This window comes from Ochotona princeps, chromosome 14 (assembly GCF_030435755.1).
Source record: "Ochotona princeps isolate mOchPri1 chromosome 14, mOchPri1.hap1, whole genome shotgun sequence".
Lineage (NCBI taxonomy): Eukaryota > Metazoa > Chordata > Mammalia > Lagomorpha > Ochotonidae > Ochotona > Ochotona princeps.
In genome coordinates this window covers 47886997-47908204 of record NC_080845.1, presented here as the reverse complement: position 1 = coordinate 47908204, position 21208 = coordinate 47886997, and the positions used below count along the sequence as shown (strand labels likewise).

Below are 21208 nucleotides of genomic sequence, written 5' to 3'. Positions count from 1 at the left end.
TGAATGCTCTGTGAAACTTAACCTTAAATACCATCACGTAACAATCACAAAAAACTTTTGCTAAAGGCCGTATATACTAATAAAAAGACAGTGGTGCTTCCGACATTCTGAAATGCTCTGAAAACCAACTTTCCCAATACTAAATACAACAAAATAACCTTCATAAAATATAACTTTTCTCCATTTACACTTTTTTTTAAAAGGATTAGTATCCTATGCTTTTCAAGCATAGGAATCTGTGAAATAACTCCTAACATGGACAGATTTTTTTTTAATACATAACTTAAGAGCCTGGAGAGTTTTAACTCAAGTCCAGTCCCTAAACAAGGAATATTCTTGTTTACTTTAAAAATGGAAACAACATATAGTTCCATTATAATTGTTAAAAAGTTAGCTTTACAAACATGGGCATTTTAATTTAAAAAAAAATTCTTAACAAAACTATACAGTGTACAAATTACTGTCTACAAGGTCGGCGGTTCATAAAGAACGCCTTGCCCTCTTGCTACTCGCAGCTTCACGGATTCATTCACATATTTTTTATTTATTTTTTTATTTTTAATGGAGCCGCCCACCCGAACATTCCCCAATAACTATATTGCTATAATTAAGTTTTCCGCCATATCTTTATGTACAGTCTCCTTCACTGCCTTCGCTTTCTTCTTCCTTAGATAAGCCTCAAATGCTCACATCACGCCGGGGGAGACACAGCTCAGAGGCACTGTGAGGGGTGGGCGGCAAAGCCAGGCAACAGGGGCGCAAGAGCCCCCCGGAACCGGCTGCGGCTGGAGCCACGGCCCCCTGCTGACTCCCTTGGGGGATCTTTGCCATCCTGAAGCTCTACAGTTCTGGGTAATGGAGGGGTGTGCAAGAATTGCAAAAGTGGGGCCCTTCGTCAGAATATACTTCCTGGGAAAAGAGGAGGAGGAAGTGGAGGAAGAAAAAAAAAAAAAAAAAAAAAAAAAGAGGAGGCCAAAAAACAAATCTGAAATTTTCGTGGAGTAGTACTTCAGTTTTATCTCCAAAAGAAAGTAGAAATAAATGATTCAAAGATTAAAAAACAATAGCAACATCTAACTAGGCCTTTGTATTCAAGAGGCAGGCAGGACCGCCCACAGCGTGGCGTGTAGCAAGAACTGCGCGTTCACTGGCCAAAAAGACACCGAGTCTGCCTTAAGAAATACTGTGTGTTCTGGGCGGTTGGATTTCTTCGCCTAGTAGGTTAAGGATATGTGAAGAACTGGAACGAGATTCCCTGTGTTCTACCAGGGCAGGTATCACAGAAATGACTGGACTGACTTTGGAACTTGTTCTGCTGGGATCCCGCTGTGCTATTCAGCATTTTGGGTATCAAACTGAATGGGCTAATCAAATACCATTCTCCGGTCCCATATGCATTGTTCTAGAGTATTCATTATTAAATAATGTGCTGGGAGAACAACTGACAGTTGATTTATTAGGCAGTGGCCTGGGGGAAGAGGCTGAGAGGCACTCCTCTAAGCCTGCCTGTGGTGATGTGTCACTGCTATTGAGGCTCCTTTTAAGAGTGAATTTACTCAGCGAAAGTGGCCAATGAAAGGAGGACAAAGTCACACCTGCCGGCCGGGCACCACCAAGCCATCGGGGAAAGTGAAATCAAATCATATTTGAGGCACCATCCCCTTGAAAAATCCCATCACTACCTAATGGGCTTCATTCATCCGCAGGAAAATTAATTTCTTAAAATTCTCTTACTTCCCTCTGCTTATGATGCTTAGTTTAAAAGAGCAGGTGGAACGGAAAGGGAAACATAATCAGATTTGTTTGTTGTTGTTCCTTAGAAATCGAACCTTGATTTTAATCCATCACTGGAAATGTGTTCAATAACAGTAACCCTTTAGAATCTTCTGGATATCAAAAAAAGAAAAGAAAAAAGAAAAATCCAAGTGCACTGCCATCCACTAGAAATAGAAAGTCCCAGGTCAATTGCATCTGAGCATTAGCGGAAGGAAGAAATGGAGATGAGAAGTGGCAGGCAAAGAACGTGGGCACGTTCCCTCCAGCATGTCCGACAGGTTTGTGGGAGGAAGTATAGTCATTCCTGTGTTTAATCCCCACAGCAAGAAACATCCAACATCACACTATGGACATTTCAACAAAATTTTTTGCCAAATATAAGACAGGCTCACCCTCCATTGTGGATCTGGAATCTTCTGGAAAAACTACCACCACCACCAAAACAAAAAGACAGTATTGTTTTGAAGCCAAGTCGGCCTCTAGCAGAATTTGTTCTGTTTGCTTGTTCTTACTCTTTTGTTGTTAGGAAAACCAGAAATGAGTTTAGCCTGCACCCCAGGTGGGAAGTTTCAGAGGGGAAACCTGTGGAAGTTGAAGTTTGTCACAGTAGGCAGAACAGTTGCTTTGCAGCCCAGGCCCGACTCAGGGTGCACTGCTTCACAGCTACACTGTAAAGTGTTAGAAATCCTCCCGCCCACCCCCGAATATATATGTATATTAAAAAAATCCCCTGTCCATCTCTCAGTACACAAAAGGACCTCATCACACTGCAAAAATAGCAGTACCCACTTTGGTCAATTAAAACAAACAAACAAACAAAAAAAAAGCATACATTATTTTTTTTCAAATCTGTGTACTTACCTATAATAACCAATACAGCTAAAAGCACTACCTACATAGGCAAAACTTGGTATTGCATAATTCATATAAATTTGAAACCCCTCCCCCCAAATATTAATTGGAAGATGAAAAACATGAAAGGTTAATAGAAAAAACACCAAAATACTGAAAATATTGCTGGTCGATTACAATTTTTAAGCGGCAACTATACACAGCCATGATATGCTTTATAAATGTGAGATAAAGGTATAACTGTCTAAAAAATCCATGATGTCACACATTTTTTTCTTCATCTGGAGTACAAAATATTTTGTCATAAAAATGGTAAAGATTTAAAATGATAATAAATGCAGCAAAACAAGTGTAGTGATGTCACTTTTTTGTGTATTTTTTTTCTTTTTTTGTTTTTTGTTTTTTTAATTCCAAGGCAAGGCACGTAATGTGGACATTATATCTTCGTGCAAATTAGGATTACTGGAAAGAGTATTTTTAATTAAAAATTTTAAGAGACATTGAGGCAACATGTGTCTGCCCATGCACACTATGGATCTGTCAATGCAAGAATGTGTTGAACAAGGCTAACGTCTGAAAGCACCATGCAAGTTGGCAGCACCCTGATGACGCGTGTTTTCTCAAGAGTGCGTTTTGATATCCTACACCCTGGCATTCCCAGTTTGTAAACTATAAGCTTTTCCCTTGTGCCATGGATTGCCTGCCTCTTTGTCTCTATGATGCAGATTTTACAGAACCTTTTGTACACCCTATGGGTTCTTGATGCAACCAGTAATTTTAAATAAATAAATTCTACCTCCAAGGAGGCTGCAGCTAAACCAACATAAGTGCTGTGTTTTCATTAATTTTCTTTTTCTCAAGCACATGATTTGTCTTGATTTAATGCCTTTTCAATGCCCTCAAAAACTGAGGGGAAAATAAATTTGTTCAAAATTATTTTAAATTCTTTTTAATCCCCTCAATTTAGAGTCCAAGGGCTGAAGGACTTATAATCATGATTCCCCTTTAGATATAAATTTATAAATTGCACTTGCCTCTGTTAAGTGTTTCTTTTGTGGGGAAAATATTATATTAATTTTTACTGTTGCATGCAGAGATAACACTTCACCTACATAGAGGCATTTCTTCCATAGAGCCTTTGTGTTCAAACTGTTTTTTTTTTTTTCCTTTTTTCCTTTTTCCTTTTTTTTTTTTTTTGAAAATTTTTTTTTAAGATTTCAAACTGGGTTACACACTGGAAAAGGCTGGGTTAAGGGCCAAAATTTAATAAGTCTGTACTGATAACTAAAGGCTACAGAGATTTTTTTTATATATATATATGTATATATATATATATTTTTAACTTTTAGAAATCAGAGTGCTTATAAAATGGCTGGCTCATGGCTCTGTCACCCAGCATCTCTGACGCCTCCTCCTAGCCTTTGTTGGTGAGATAACCAGGAATAGTGATTCCATGCGTAAACAACAAGAATACTAAACCAATAAAACTAGCTTATCATGCAAATATTAAGGCATCTAGAAAGTCAGTTAAAATATATTGTCATAGAGACAGAACATCTATTTCCCAGCGGACTTCATGTAACAAAGGCTACGTTGCAGGGGCTGCGATCTGCGATTTACCATCAGTGAAATAGCATCGACCCTTTTTATGTCGTTACAGTCTCAACCTTAAGGGAATTAGTGATTGTAAGTGCTGCAATTGCTGGTCTGTTATCTTCTTTCTTCAGTTTCTTTCCTTTCTCCTTTTGTTTTGTTTTGTTGTCCAGGCTTCCTCGGTTCCTTTTTTTTTTTTCCTTAAATTTTCTGAAACTATTGTTGTAATTTTGTTTTCCCTCAGTTGCTCGTTTCTGCTTGAAGGAAAGGTTCTCCGATTATGTTCAAACCGTAATTTTGGACATTTGCCGGTAGGATGGGTGTCCTGTTTGACACTTGGAAGGGAACCAAGCTAGCCCAGGTACCAGGACTGTTGAGAGGGACAACAGGAAGGGAGGAGAAAAAGAAAACAAACAAACACAATGTTAAAATCCACAGCAAAAACAGAAATACAATTTCCAATGCATCACCTTTCTACTATCACTTTTTTTCTCAAAATTACCGTCTAATAAGATAGATATGCTAAATTAAACATATCATACCTACAAAAAGAAAAAAACACAATGTTAAAATCTACAACATATTAGAAATACAACTTGGGATGCATCAAATTTCTATCAATTTTTTTTCAAAATTAGTCTAGTGAGATGGATATGCTCAATTAAACATATCACTGTCTACATGCAGTATATGATCTGGTTCTTCAATGACAAATAAAGACTAAACTGTGAGACAATATTGGGGCACACAGGCGGTTATTGAATTCCTAATTGATGCAGTATATTTTTACTAAAATATTTGACCCACTTGGATGTAAGTTGCAGGTTTGTTTGCCTTTTTGCTTTTTTGTTAAAGCATAAAAGAGAAGAGGGACAGCAGTGTTCTAGAATAACACCAGCATACCAGCTGTGCTGTAATCTTGCCTTAGGTGTAATTTATAAGCAATTCCATGACAAATGAATTTTAATTTTTTACCTGTCTATTGGATTGATCAAAATTAACAGATGTAAAGAAAGATATTTCCTTACCCCTCACATAAAGAAAAGAAAAAAACTTTTATAGGTAGATCCATGAACAACATGTATTTGAAATACCTAATTATTAAGTCTATCTTTTTTAGTGATGATCAAACAAATGAAAATCATAGACCCAACTGGAACACGACTGTTAGTTCTCTACAGGACACCCACTGGAAGAGGAAGCTTTGAGGGGAAGCCACAAGGGCCCTGACTCAGGCTTATTAGTTCTGGGGCTCTTCAGTGGGTTTCTTATCCTCCTGAGGGACTTAGCTTCAGACAAAAAACACTTGCTTCCAAGACAAGTTTGCTTCCATGGGCTGTTAACAGAAGTGTGAGCAAGAGCTGGTTGTCCCCATCTGTGAGGAGCAGTCCTCGACTCCAGGGACTGGTCAGGGCAGTGGATGGCTGTGTTGGAGGTGTAAGCACAGGGGATTCCTGCCTCCCTCCCCCAGCTCAAATATCACCTTGACTGAATTTGGAGTTGTTAAAAAAGTTTGAAAGACAGCTCTCCAGCTGTTGAATCTAGTTCTCTATTGGCATAAGCTCTTATCAAGAAGCACTGCAGGGAATAACAGAGTATCAGAGGCACATCTCACAAACAACCACACTATCCATTTGGGGTAAACTGAAATGAGGTATTAATAGGCTGATAACATTCATCTGAGAATGAATGTGAGTTACATAACAACTGCATCAATAAACAAGAATCAAGACAATATGGGGCAATTTTATATCCAGTCTTCGTCAAGGACTGGCATGGAGACATCGTTCCATCCTTTCTTCGCTTATTAACATTTTGGAAATTGTACAGTGAAATGGACATGATGATTATAATCATCAACCTAGATATTCACTCAAGTGTTCATACTTAAATTCCCAAACTACAAAATCCTGTATGGAATATTAACCCCAAGTAACAATTCTGGATTAAAAAGAAGATATATAATTGGTTTTCACTCTGCTGAAATCTTGACATGCAATGTGGTTTACTTACTGCTATACGTCTAGACACTTATTTCTCATTTACTTTTTCAACAGATGCAAATCACAATGACTTTTTATTCTCAATGAATTGTAGGATTAGACTTCAGAAGACTAGACTACCAAATGCTATCATTCTGTTGCTAACCATTAGTAGTATCAGATCCAGCACCTGCCAGATGAACAATAATATTTTATATAAATCCATCCACTGTTTCAAATCACACCCAAAATGCTGGAAAGGTGGCAGTCACAATTACATACACTCATACACAATTGCATACACTCATGTATGTTATTCAGATATACTGAATTCAAAATCAAAGATTATGAGCATAGAAAATATTCAATTATGCAGAAATAATCACAAACTAGAAAGTGACATCCTCATTATCTAATAAAACATCATAATTCTAGGGACATTTTTGAAGTCCTGTCTGCAAGACTTAACTCTGTCCCAATATTTCTCTCTTCCCACACACATCTTCAACAATTTATTTCTGTGGTCTGCTTCGTGATTGAGAACAATGTTATGTAATACATCAAGAAACTCATTTTCCCCTCAATTGTGCTTCCATAGAGTTCTACTGCAGCATTTGTTGCTTCACAGGTATTTGTATCTATGATGATCTTACTGGCTAAGAGGTAAGGTATATAGAAAAAAGTGGCTTGGTTTTAATCTTTCCTTACCATCTGGCCTTAGCTGGTGCTAAGCCTTTCTTATATAAAACAAATTAAGGAAATAGATATCTATTATTGCTATCCTGAGGTAAGCAGCATGTATCAAAACCAGAAAGATTACTTCAAATAAATAATCCTTAACAGTAAAAGACAATGTCAACAGCAGGCTGTTTTGCAAACTCAGCAAGAATCCCAAATTAAATAATTAAATATAGTTAGTTATTTGGGGATTGCATGCTTTAGGGTCATAACATGCAATACAACAAGCAAAACTAGATGTGACTCCTTAAATTGACCAGTCTACCACATAACGGTAGAAGAGACAAGATCTTGGGGTTTACTTCCCAATGGCTTCCCTATTCAGTTCTTTCTAAAGACATATATCATCATTCTTGGGGAAACGTACAATGAAATAAATTTATGTTAGTCACTAACAGGATTCCTGCTGCAGAATGTCTAACAAATTAAATCTAAATGTTTATTTAAACCTTTCAAACCTCCTACCCTACATTATGACCATATCAAAATTGCAGTATATAATATATTTGTCAATACTCTTTATGAATCTTCAGGGGGAAACAAATTTTAAACATTAACACTATGCAGACCCCATATAGGAGTTTTACAAGTCTCTGATTGCCATTTTGTAGGTTAAGTTCAGAACTATAAGGCACAAACATTTTTAGAGCTCTTTTGACAGGCCCATTGAAAAAAAAACTGGCAAAATTATTTCATAGACTGCTACAACGTAAAGGAAGAGGTTTAATCTAACAGAATAATCTAGGTCACTTAATGTCAAAAACACAACATTACAACTATTCAAGCAAAATAGCAGTGCTTTTTACAGTTAATATTTAGATTAAATCAACACACATGCTATGCACACATGAACACACATACACACATTAGCTATATGTAAAGTCCTTAACTATTTTACTTCATAATAGGTTTAGAATTATATGAATAATCATCTCAAATAAACTAAAGTTATATGAATAATACAACACTCTGAGCTCTATGTACAGAGACAGAAGACTATAACTGAAAGGATTCTAAAATATCTGAGGTCAAATCCAGCAGCTTTATCATATGCTTTCAAACATGTATTATCTTTTTGTCAGTACATCTTCTACTTTAAAATATCCTCTCTTTAGGTAAAGGGATGATGAACATGACTGCAAACTGAAAGTACCTCTTTTAGGAAAATATGTTGGCTGTAACCATTAGAAGAAGAAAGGAAAAAAATGAAAATGAAAGCACAGCTCATCCTAGAACTTCTACTGTCTATATAACAAAATATTTCATTAAATACAAAATAAACCAGAGCTAAAATCAAACTTCCCAAAGTGAAATGTTTGATGTCAGGGAGAACATTTCGACCTCCAAAAATGCAAAGTTTTAAATAAACTATTTGGTCCTGCCAGGTTTTATACTGATAAGACCATCTCTGATTATTGTGTTTTCTTCTAGGTTTCACTCTTGAAGAAACAAATTCAATGATACTTCGTTGCAGGGGAAAAAGAAAAACTCATGATATCATCTCATCTGTGGAACCCAAGGGAGCCAGCCACGACATGACAACTGAATTGAATGGCAGCTCTTTGTGTGAGTCAGGTGACTAGATTGAGCCAAAGGGCGGAAATGCCAGAGATAACCATGCTGAGGAGCAAGGTCTCATCTCTGACACTGTACATGTGTCACATCCCTTAATTCTTCAGTGAACTCCTGAAATAGCCATCATTAACTCCATTTCCACAGATGAGGAAACAAAGCCACGTCTAGATGCTTGACCAAGTCTCCCACCTAACATTTAGATGTCAATCAGCTCCCTGGGATTCCTGTGGTCATCTCACTGTATTACATTTCCTGCCTAGGAAATCAGATGATGACTCACATTAGAAAAATACTTTGGAGCAGAGTTTCCAAAGGAAAAACGTATGTTGCTTAAAGAGACAATATATTTTCCATGTTCCACACATAATGCAGCTGACACTGAGACGATGTATGCTCAGACAATGTGACTGGCTTGCATGTCCAAGTGATCTGATATTCCATGTGTTCATCCCTTCTGAGACTATTTCAAATTGAAGTCCCATGAAAGGTCTACAAAAAGTTTTGGGGGAAATGGTTTATTTAAAAAAATATGTATGTACAGATTTCAATTTTTGTCAACAAAATAAATTTAACTGAAAAATCTAGGATTTAGAGAGAACAGAAATCACGCTCTGGTTCATTAGCAAGGACAGGGCTAAGTCAAAGCCAAAAGCTGGTCATTTAACCCAGGTCTCTCAGCAGGGCAGCAGGAACCCAATTACTTGCCCATTCTACTGTTAGCCAAGAGCAGCTGAACAAAGAGGAAGCGAGCTACAAACTCAGAACAATTTTATTCAACGGAATAAAGCTGAAAGAGGCCTGCTACCAGTGTATATAGAGGATGAACATGTGGCAGAGAACAAGAATTTTCTGGCAGGTTAGGTTTATATAGCATAAAGCAGCTGAGTGTGATGAGCGGGTGTTAGGTGCAGCTGAGCCGGTGTGTGTGGGCTTTTCCCATAGGGGACTTCTCTTTCTGCAGACTGCATGGTCGGGCAGCAAGGGTTGGTGAGCAAGGACAGAACACAGAGGATGCAGTTGAGCTGATGGAGAAAGAATGCCAGGGGCTGCTTTTTGTCCTTGTTCCATCAACTATTGCCTCCCAGGTTCTGCATCAACAAGAAGCTGGAGTGAAAAATTAAAGCCAGGAATCAAACTCAGGTTGGCTAACGAAGAACACTAGCATGTTAGCCTAAAAGCCCACCCCCTAAGCCTATCTTATATTCCATTTTCCGTGAGTGCTTTGAACTTGTACCAGATTAAGAGGGAAGCATATACCTACTTCTTCCTTCTTAAAATGTGATAAACTATTTATATGTTTCCAATCCTAAATCGGCTAGAATAATTGGTCTTTTCATGTATAAGGAGTAACTGGATTTCTTTCAATTAATGAATAACAGAATATTATTCTCAAGCATTCTCACAAAATATGGTAGTTATGCTTTAAGAAAAAAAAGCATTCTGTGTTTGTATTCTAGGCAAAACGGACCAGGCCCTTACTCACCACCCAAGAACGATAGAGTGTCACGTATAAGCCAATAAAGTCTTCAAGTTGGGTTAGAAACAAAGTTGTAACCTTCACTTCACCTAACACTCTTAAGTGATTCAGACAGTAAAAGCTTTTTCAAGAAAAGCAAAACTCAGTTATTACTAGCTTGTGTTTATTTGATAATGGATTGGGCGATCCATTTGTTGATTTACAAAATCTCAAGGTATCTAGCTTGCTAGTTCTTTTCCAGGAATAATAGTATTACCCATTCAGATTTCACACTCTGATCTAACCATGTTTACTTTAAAGATAGTAAGTATCTCTCAGAAGCTTAAAGAATAGCACTGGGAAGAAGCACAATAAACTGCATAGATTTATACATACTTCAAATGTATCAGGAACGATCAATATTTATACAGAATGATAAAAATTAATAATGCCCCAGTAAGCACAGGGAATAAATAATTGCAAAATAGATATTTTAATTTAAAAGAGGCATTTTTCTTCCCAGAAAGGAAAGTTTTATACTTCCTTGGATAAACCCTTTAGTTTTATTGGTATGAGATTAACACACAGGTAGTAGTGGCTCTCCTCAGATTCATAAAACAAAAAATTTCCCTAGTGATAGCTAAAAACCTGTCCAGAAAACATGGCTAGGGTTGGGTTAATTAAGTACTAGTTAATTTAGAAACCATGCTATCCTTGATTGTATATGTGTGCATTTGAATTAGCTGTTTATGTCAAAACAACAGAAAGACTGCAGATTTAATCTTGGGAAAAAGGCTCACCCACATCAGTGGAAGAAATAGAATTTATGTTAAATCTATTAACACATTATGTTGAATAAATTGTACTTAATAAATATGCCAGGGGCTGGCATGGTGGATCAACAGGCTAATCCTCCAACTACAGTGCAGCATCCCATATGGGTGCCAGTTCTAGTCCTGGATGTTCCGCTTCCAATTCAGTTCCCTGTTAATGGAAAACAACAGAGCATGGCCGTAGGCCTTTGGTTCCTGTCCCAATGTGGGAGACTCAGAAGCTTCTCCTGTATTCGAACTGGCTTAGCTTTGGTTGTTGTGGCCATTTGGTGTGTGAAACAGCAGATGGAAGTTCTCTCTGTCTGTCTCTCCTTACTATGTAACTCTTAAAAATAAAAATAAATCCTTAATAAATAAATAAATATTCCAGTTGCTAGTGATTATGTAGCACTTGTTACTTGCCAGGCACTGTTCTATATGCTTTTCCTACCCTAAAGATTTTAATCCTCATGATAAACCTATGAGAAAGTAACATTAATATTCAGATTTTATGAATGAGGAAAATGATACTCAGAAGTTAAAAGTTTGTCCAACTTCAGTGCTGTTAAGTTAGAGAAGACAGGATATAAAATCCTACCATGGGATTCTAGAACATATATTTTTAACCATTATATTTGACCTCATTCCTCTGTTTTGAGAAACATTTTACTTTTGTTCAATAGACTACAGTTGATGCCACCACTGAATTTTACAATAAGACATTGGGCTTAGGTCCATGTCACACCCTGAAATCCCATGGCAGGAATACTCTTGAGTGCAAACTTCAGCATAAATAACCTTGTTTTATTTATTTAGTTTCAGTTGCTTTTCATATGACTGCAGCATGTGTACTGTTTCACGCCTGCACAGAGGTGACATGCACCCATTATGTGTATCTTGGGTTCTACTTTGGAGAAGGCTAGACTAGCAGGAACATACACAAAGTGCTTTACACAGGTCTTGGGCTTCTTCGATTTATTTCTTCCCATTTTTACAGATCATTATTGCTATATGAATGATCCTATTTGCATGCAAGATGACTTCTAATGATTATTACTATTTGTAATAATCTGTATCAGAAAGCTCCCTGGCTAGCTCTTACCTGAACTGCAAAGTACTCTTGTGGGGTCTCTGGGAAACACCAAATATCATAAACTGCAGGTGGCTCATAGAATTATTCTAACTGAAAGCAATAGCACTTCATAGTAATGAAAGAGAAATGTATTTGTTTCATAACTAAGTAGGTAAATAGCTTTCTTTATTGCTACTCCTTGGGGACCAACAGCTTTGAAAATAATAACATCAACACAACAGGCTATCAAAACTCATCTATTTAAAGTCAGTTGTTTCAAACATGGTTTATTATTGGGACACGCTAGACTGAATGTTTATCATGGGTGAGTGTTAACATTTTAAAAGTAAAATAATGGCAGATGCCAGCAACATATTTTTCCAGTGAAAAGCAAGATAAGTTCTATGTGTGGATCACAGCAACTACATATTAAATGTACTCATTAGAGCTGCTGTGCTTGATTTTTTAGGAAAAAAAACCTTACATAATCCTGGAATACTCTTCAACAAGGCAATCTATATACTGAAAAGCAGTAAAAATGTATTTCCTTAGTTTAAACCTAAATGAAAAGCTCCTCTCCCAAAAGGCCAAATTGAATATTTTAAAATATTATGTAAGAAGTTTTTCGAAATGAACTGAAAAAACAAGATGAAGAATTGCTATGATCATGGTAAGTAATAAATAAATTGTAGTACACACACACACACACACACACACACACACACACACACACACAGAGAGACAGCAATTTGGGTAAACTCCCCGTGAGAGGTTTTGCCAATTAAACACTACAGAATTTTCAGCTGAAAGTTAGCTGTTCTATCTCCTCCCACAGCCTGAGCCAGTGGACAGTCCACATGTTGATTTGCAGCCCTTTTCTCTCCTCTGTATTCCTCTCTGCCCTGGGCTCTTTTTCAATGCTATTGTTACAAGTGCTACTGCTCCTCTTATTTGCATAAGTGATTCTTCAACAGCAGACAAAATTCTCTACAAAACTGGTGCTTCAAAATAGTGCCTTTCACTAGAGAAAATCATCCTAGGCATACTACAGTAAATAGAAATGCAAGTTTTATACAAAAGCAAAATGAGATCCTTTCACAAATGATTTCATTAAATCAGTATTATTTGCACAATTTCCCCTGAAAAGGACAGAATCCATTTGTATCAGAACTATGAAGCATAAAATGAGAAATGATGACGGAACTCAACACTTTTTGATGCTGTGCCTGCTACCCTGTTCACGTGTGCAAAAGATCTTCCCTCCTGTGAAACAATGTGAACAAGGAAGAGAGCAACTCTCCCCACTCTGAATATTCAGGATGTGTGTTCTTTAGTTCCCTGAACTTAAGTAAGTCCTCTTGTTTTATAGGTTACTATGTTTATTATTATATTCACATATTTACAGGATTTGATATTTAGGCTGTCTACACAGAATTTCTCTTTGTATCCACCAGCAGCACTAGCAAACAGGAGACGCCAAAAGCATAAGCTAAGGAAAGGTGCCCTGGCTGCCCCTGAGCTGATTTTGTCCGGTTGTGATGCATATGTAAATATGGCGCTTTACATACACCATCTTCAGATAAAGTAGGTGCTTATCACACTTCCTTTCATTGCAAAGAGTTAATGGGCAAGGTCTACATCTGGGAATTCTCTGCACCACACTCCTCCCTCTCCAGTAGCGCTGCCAAAAAATCATCTGACAGGAAACGTAAGATTAAGTTTGTCCTACCTAAGTGAACAAAGAGTGCTCTGAACAGGCTACCAGTTTACTGCAGAGAGGGAACTTTTCTAATCCTGCTGGAATCTGCAGTGCTGCTCAGAAAATATCACGGAAAAAGTTGTTTTCTTTCCTCTAACATCTTGTCTTGGATCATCTCATTTCGGTCACACTACAGATCCTGCTGCTTCTCCCATAGAGGTTAACTTAAAGCTCCAAACATAATCATGTGGAAAATGGACATTATTGATTCCTATGGTCCATTGTTCCTCCATCCTAAGTCCCTGAAGTTCAAGTTCAATCTGGAATTACATCATGTCTGGTTTCTCCTGGTTACCAGACGGCTTGAGACGTGACCACAGCTACAGAAAAAACAAACAGCTTTCTTCACGCTTCGGCTCCCCTATCGATTCAAACGTAAACTTTTTTTCTTTCTCTCAAGTATGCTTCAAGTATGGAGCATGGTTGATTTAGAGATTAAGTTCCAAATTAGATTATCTAATGGCATCTTAATGGATTGCTGACCCATTTCCTGTGGGATGGCAGCGTGCAAGTCTGGCTGGAATACAATTAATTTCTTAGGAAGGGTTCTGAAGAGTGCCTAGATAAAAAGGAAACATCGTGTTGTACAAATCTTTCTTTATAAATGCAGAAAGTTAAGCAAAACTGTGACAAGTCCCACTACAGTCTCAACATTCAGATCACAGATTCTATGTGTCTGTGAAAACCGTATCAAGATCATTTTTAAGAATGGCTGTCTTTCTGGTTGGGATTTCATAACAGGTGCAAATCATTTGGTTAAGAATTGAGTAATTCCTTTGAATACAATATTTGAATGCAAACAGCAACACCAGCAAGCAGTGCTGTTACCAAACAACAGTCAAGAACAATTTTGGCTTTCGCAGTTCTCTGCCTTAAAGTAAAGCTTCTCCCATTCATCTACCTTATCAGCATTTCCATCATGGTCCCAGAGTGGTGCTAGGGGCCCAGAATGGTGTCTAAAAAGTTGAACATTTTGAACACACTTTAGAGCTGACAGCTGAAAAGGAAATTCAGCACTCTGAGAATAAAGCTCCCCACAGGAACTCCAGGAACAACCCAGCTGTTGTACTACAGTTATGTGTCAAGATAACAAACTGAGAGCAGGAAATGCTAACCGAGTGAGTTTGCAGGGACTTCCAAGTGCAATGTTGAAACACAAGTTAACTCTTAATTCCACCCTTGGACAGGACATACAGTGCTTATCACACACACACAGACCACATATATGTGTATACACACACACACACACCCCTATGCTCTGCACCCCCTACACGTGCATTAGCATGAAAACTCTTGTATGCACCTAGAAAAACACTATTTGAAACCCAATGCTGAAAATTATCCTTGTTTATGTACTCACTCTTAAGTCTTTTGAGAACATAATTTTATAAAGGAAATATTACAAACACAGCAAGAAAAATGGCTGGTGGTTGAGGGTAGTGTTACGTGAACAGAGCTGTAGCTACAAAATACGGTCCCCGCTCTCTCCTTTCTGTCCTCTCTCTCCTGACCAACCAGATCCAAATCACCTTTATTGGCTGCTAAATCTCTCTTGGGAAATCAAGCAACTCTCTTGAATTGCAGTAATAAACGACAATTTCTTACAAAAACATGTGTAAAGTAACTACAGAATGAAGTATTCAACTCGTGGAAAGGGGCTGCTAACATGTGTAATGTGGAAAATAGCCGATAAAAGTCTCGTTGGTGCCATTCGATTATGGCATCAGCAGAAACACAAAAATCCTTCCAATTATTTCGGGAAAAATCTTCATTTATTCATCATTTCAGAGGCTGAGCAAATGGTCTGTGTAAACAGATCCTTCAGTAACACGCGCATGTTTATTTTAGCCATCTGAAGGCTTCTTCTATGTTTATGTAAGGCATCAGACACACACAACCGCTCACTTGTGGCTTTGCATTTTCTTGAAAGGGGTGAAGGGGGAGAAGAGCAAATGAAACAATAAATCCAGTTTCTCTTTTGCATAAAGCACTCCCTCCAATGTTTCAAAATAACTTATGTTTATATTATTCTTGGACTGTCCTTCAGCTTGCTTTTTCATTCAATTATATTGCTCTTTCATATGGGATAATACAACTCATGTTCTGACTACAGTTTCCAAAAAGAAAGCCAGTTGGGGAATCAGTGCTGTATGTGTTTATATCCACATAATTCATATATGCAAAACAATGTAAATTTTCCACACAGGAGGACCAAGCACAGCACAACAGTACCTAGCTTAAGCAATTCATCTTCTACTACTCTGCTAAGAGCTGAGTCCACTCTCACTAAAGAAATGACCTCTTAATCATTCTGCTCGGCCTGAACTACAGTACCCGGACTTTTACTTACACAGAAAAAAATTACCTTGTCAACGTGCAAGTAACTCTCTTGCACATGTATACACACACATACACACACACACACACACACACGCTCACAACATTTTACGGTCAAGAAAAGAAAGCACCTTCAGAATTACTCCCTAAACTCATCCATGGAAACTTTGCAGCAGAGTTAGCTCTGGTTCCTAAGGAAATGTCGGAGCCTGTGCTGGGGATTAGGCTTGCACAACTGCCTCCGGACTACCATTGGCAGGCCTGGAAAAGGAGCTGCATTTTACACGGAAACCCCTTCAGGAAGAAAGGCGGCAAGGAGGGCCACCTTGGATAAGCGAGTGTAGGAGAAGAGGGATGGTGACAGACAACACACAACCAAAGCAAAGTAAAGCAAAACCAAAACATTTGCTTTGCTTTGTGATGTTCTGCTAAGAAGTCTGCCGGGATTGCCTTTTGTTAAAAATGAAAAGCCACAACCACAACAGAAATAACCTGTAAGACTGTCTTTAGTCCATCATGACAGGGGCAAATTAGTTAACTCTAAATAGATCTACATTTCTCAGATATTTTCAATGTATTCAGGCGATTCCAAGGCTGCAGAGCCAAGCCCTGACAATTTCAGATGTCTATTATCCATCTTAAAATAATATTGTTACACTTACGATTTCTTGTTCTAGTAGTCTTTCTAAAAAGAAAAAAATCCACAGGGGCATGCACTATCAATTATGGTTAAAGCTGTTGTGTCGTGAACCTGGTCTATTTGTAATATCAAATATAGACTAAACTTCAGTCCATTTTTTAAAAGCTGCAACAAAGCAAAGCACATGGCTGTCTTATCTGAGAATATTCACTCTGAACTCTATACACTTAGATTTTAACAACCGTGAGAGTCTGTACTAGCCACAACAACGGAATAAATACCTGTTGAAGGTACGACTGTGACTCCTGCCATTATCCATTACGTGCCTTCTGAACCATGACAAAAAGGGAAGAAGAAAACCTTTTTAAGGTCTTTTTGAATCATTAAAGCCATTCCACAAATAATCATCTACTAATTCAAAGAAAAAATTACGATTTTTAAAGGGAGGAGGTAGGAAAGAAACAGTAAAATAAATTCTGAACTTTTTTTTTGTATTAATGATTCCAAACTGATCACCATACCACTTTTTCACACGGAAGGATCGTGATAATACGAACAACATTCTGCAGAGAACTGAGGCAAATTAGCATACCATCCACTGGCATCAATCTTTGTATTTATGACTCATTCACTCACCTGATGTTATTTCTTTCTTTTTTTTTTTTTTTTACTTTTGGTGGGGTGGAGGTATTGATTTCTGATCCAAAGAATTTCTAGGTGATGTTATAGCTTAAATTCCCAATTATTTACATCTTTTACTTTGCTTTACCACACTTTACAGGCGCTATCTTATTTTGATTAAGTAAGTCAAACAGCAATCCACAGATCTATAAATTCCCACTGCTACTGGCACATTGACTAGCAGGGGAAACACCTGACTTGTTCGTTAGTTTAGACACAGATAGGTAGATGTGGACCAACTTGCTAAATCATGGGGCAGAACATGGAATGTAACAAAGGCATTTAATACAGTAGAAACATTGTATTATTAGATCCAATTAAGTTAAAAGAAATCTCAATTTGGGCCTTTTTGGCATGTTTTCATTGGACTTAAAACTATTAACCATTAAGATGATACAGGATGCTTTCATTGAGTTAAGCTTCTTTTTCATAAGTACGTATCAATTTTTTTTTCAAAGAAAGGATCAATAAATAAGCTTCTTGAAAAGAAATGTCCTAATGTGTAAAAATGTGTCTATATGTAAGGCTCATGGTACTGCAAATTTTTGAAGAGGAAAAATCATATGGTATAAATTTCAAGTAATACATCAACAAAAAGTCATGAAGATTTAATAATAGAACCTGAATAATTTTATTAATTTTGCTCAAGAAAATGTGAACATTCCATTAGTATGGCTCCCTCAAAATCTCCTCTTCGGCAGTGTCCGTCACCCAAAGGGAGAGGAGCTCCGAGCTCAGCAAGAACCTCCGCTCTGGCACATTTCAGGAAGGGAGGGCCACAGTTGCAGCAGGGTCGGAAAATTAGGTTGGCTCTACTTAATGGGATTACCTCACACTCTCTAGCAAATTCTTATCTCTTATTATGTATGACTAAATCATAAATTTTAATTATTTAATTTGTGAATTTCACACAATTTGTTCTTTATTAAAGCAATACCCAAGTTGCTTGGAACGACTTACTTCTACAGTCAATACATGAGACAATAGCAAAACTTGTCTTGAAAATTAAGTTTGGGGATAATTTTATCAGCCAATCAACCAACGTCGCTCTTCCAGGAGTTAGAGTATTATAAAACTGAAGTTTCAAAATATATTCAAAGCAAATTCTTCCTGAGTTATAGATTCCAAGAATCTTCTTAGCACAAAACTCATGGGGGCTGCCAACAGCAGTAACACTGAGTAACTTAAAGTTCTAACTTTTGTCCTCTTATTGGAGAAAAAATGGATAGCTAAGTCACTTAGTATTCGCAGAAAAAGAGTTGAAAATGAGAAAAACTTTTGTGAAAACAAATGCTTTAACCTTAGATAAAAAATATTCCCTAAAGATGTGATTTCATTTCACAGGTCCTGAAATCTAAATGTCAGAATCTGCCCTCCCTCCCTCAACAAAAGTCTTAACAATTGTATAAAACATTTGACAGCATTTAGAAATTCTGATGATCAGTAAGCATATGCCATAACCCAAAATTACTTTGTTCTTGCATTTAAACACAAGATAAAAGAGAAGGGGTAGGGAAACAGGGAGAGTATAGCCAAAACAACTAAATCTTTAACATATATTTTCTCCAACGCTAATTACAAACAAATACTATAGGTCATGTAAGTTTTAGGTGTAAGTGTAGGGTTGGAAATAATTAAAATGTTACCTTTGCCAAGTAATTCCCAATGTATCCTCACTGGTACTGGGGTATAAATGCCTGCCGTTTTGATTCATGGTCCAGTCACAAATCCTCAGCTGTCAATTGAAACCTAGCAGTCAGATATGGATCGAGCAGTACTACAGATTTTAGTATTTAAATGAACACATGCAAACTAGTACTGTATATGGCATTAATCTTACTTTCCAGAGGCAACTTAAAGAAAAAAAAAAAGCAAAAAAAAAAATCTTACTCTGAAAAGCAAATTTCCTAGATTTGTTTTTTTAGAAAAAGTTACTGCAATATGCTTCTATTTATTAAAGCATACAAGAGAAACAAGTGTTTAGAACATAACAATTAGCCATTATTAGAGTATAAATTGAGCTGAAATAAAAGCAAACGTTAATATTCAATAGAGATATTTTAGAAAGAAAATAAAATGTTTTTCTTCCTATGCAACATACCAAACAATCTGAGTAAAATAATCAATAACTGTAAGCATGCAGTAGGCAAACACAGAGGACATGCAGTTCAGAGGAGAAAGCTCCCACCCCACAACCATTCACCCTAGTGTATGTTTAGAGGCATCAAGGTATTCAGTTTTATATGTTCACTAATTTTGTTGTCTTTGAAGTGGTATTGCTTAGCAAGAGTTGATAATAACTTTTACTCATTTTGAATCCAGAGTAATGGCATTTAAAATACTTCTCTACCTCTGAACAAAGTATGGAATGCCCTGAATACAAGCTGAAACAAATTCTTCCCAGCTCTCTGTATCACCCAATCTGCCCTTCTGAGACTGTCCCAAGTAACCCTATCCAGCTCTGTTTAGTTAACAGCTGCCCTACGGTGCTAGCAGATTTATTGAAAAGATATATTGCTTATTTTTATGCTTAAGAAAGTAAACTTATCTGGCTTTGGGGGAAAAAACACACTTGAAAATCACTGTTTTTAACCTTTAGATAGCTGTGCTATAAATTAGCTGCATCTGCATTGGAAAGATGACTTCTTCACAGCCATCCACTAAACCTTGTTTCCTGCTTTTCAGTGAGAAATCCTAGATCATGGCTGCAGCCAAAATGCCTGTAAACTTATGATCAACTCTCTTAATCCTTTTTGATAACGTTATGCCTGAAAAGATTATCTATTAAGAATCTTCTTTCCCTTTTACAATCTTAGTTTCTATATACTCTAAGTAATAGGATGATAGCTTATTGCTCACTTTTTCATAGATGTAGAAAGTTTCAATAATATTACCTAAAATTTGCAAGCCTTTAGTTTTCATTATGTCATTTTTTTCAGATCAAAGTGATTTTACAATTTGAATAAGTGAGAAAATTTCCTTCATATGAATTTATAGATAGAGAGGGAAACGGAAACAAGGGTTCTATTCACACTAAGTACCTTAAAGAAATCATAACATTTTAAGTAAATAAAAGATTCATAAACTTGATCATTATATTTGCATAAAGAAAAGGATACTTAATTTGCTATAAATCAAAAAGATGACACACTTTTATTTCAGAAAAGTAAATCTCTTCATTTATTGTATGAGAAGACTTATGGCAAGATTTTTTAAAAGTTCTCAAAATGGATCACCTAATTAAAAATTCAATGTAATGGGGCAGATGGTTTCTTTCTTTATTTTTTTGCAGTAAGAGCGAAAATCGCTTGTTTATTCCAAAATACAAGATTTAAAAAGTACTCGTAAAATAATCCAGAAACTTGATTTTGTATAAATATCATGTGGGGAATCACTTATTGGTTATGCTATAATGGATGAAAATACCAGTTTTGGACTCAATTAGAATTCTCAAGAAAGGACGGGAATATTTAGCACATTTTAATCCTATTAATTATTAACTCAAGATGAGTTGCTGTGGGACTTTTAGTTTGGGCTGGGGAAGTTCTGAGAGAGAGGCTATGCTTCACGAAGCCACTCACTATTTACTGTCCCACAGACACTGCAGGAACACCAGCTCTGGTTTTCTCCAGTGTTAAGCTGTTCACATTTTGCTTATCCGTTCTACTACCCATAAAAATGCCATATGGGACCCTCCGCCATAGCCCGGTGGCTGAAGTCCTCACCTGTATCCATTAAGATCCCATATGAGCACCTGTTCATATCCCAGCTACTGTACTTCCCTTCCAGCTCCCTGCTTGTGGCTTGGGAAAGATGTAGAGGATAACCCAAAGCTTTGGGATCCTGCACCTGCATGGGAGACCCAGAAGAAGCTCCTGCCTCCTAGCTCTGGATTATCTCAGCTCTGGCCATTGTGGCCACTTGGGGAGTGAACC

At 37.1% G+C, this 21208-nt stretch overlaps 1 protein-coding gene across 9 annotated transcripts in view; it reads right to left on the bottom strand.

Annotated features, from left to right (window-relative positions):
* Positions 1-3003: 3003 nt before the first annotated feature.
* Positions 3004-21208, bottom strand: part of NFIB (nuclear factor I B) — a 231201-nt gene continuing 212996 nt past the window's right edge. For 3 of the 9 annotated variants that reach the window (XM_012925804.2, XM_036496667.2, XM_058672281.1), the window contains 3 exons: positions 18920-19008; positions 16874-16921; positions 3004-4591 (listed from right to left, as the gene is read on the bottom strand). In XM_012925804.2, coding sequence (XP_012781258.1) covers positions 4462-4591; positions 16874-16921; positions 18920-19008 — 267 coding nt within the window. In that variant the 3' untranslated portion in view covers positions 3004-4461. The remainder of the gene's footprint in view (positions 4592-16873; positions 16922-18919; positions 19009-21208) is intronic. The other 6 variants (XM_004581094.4, XM_004581095.3, XM_004581097.4 and 3 more) reach the window with 2 other exon arrangements.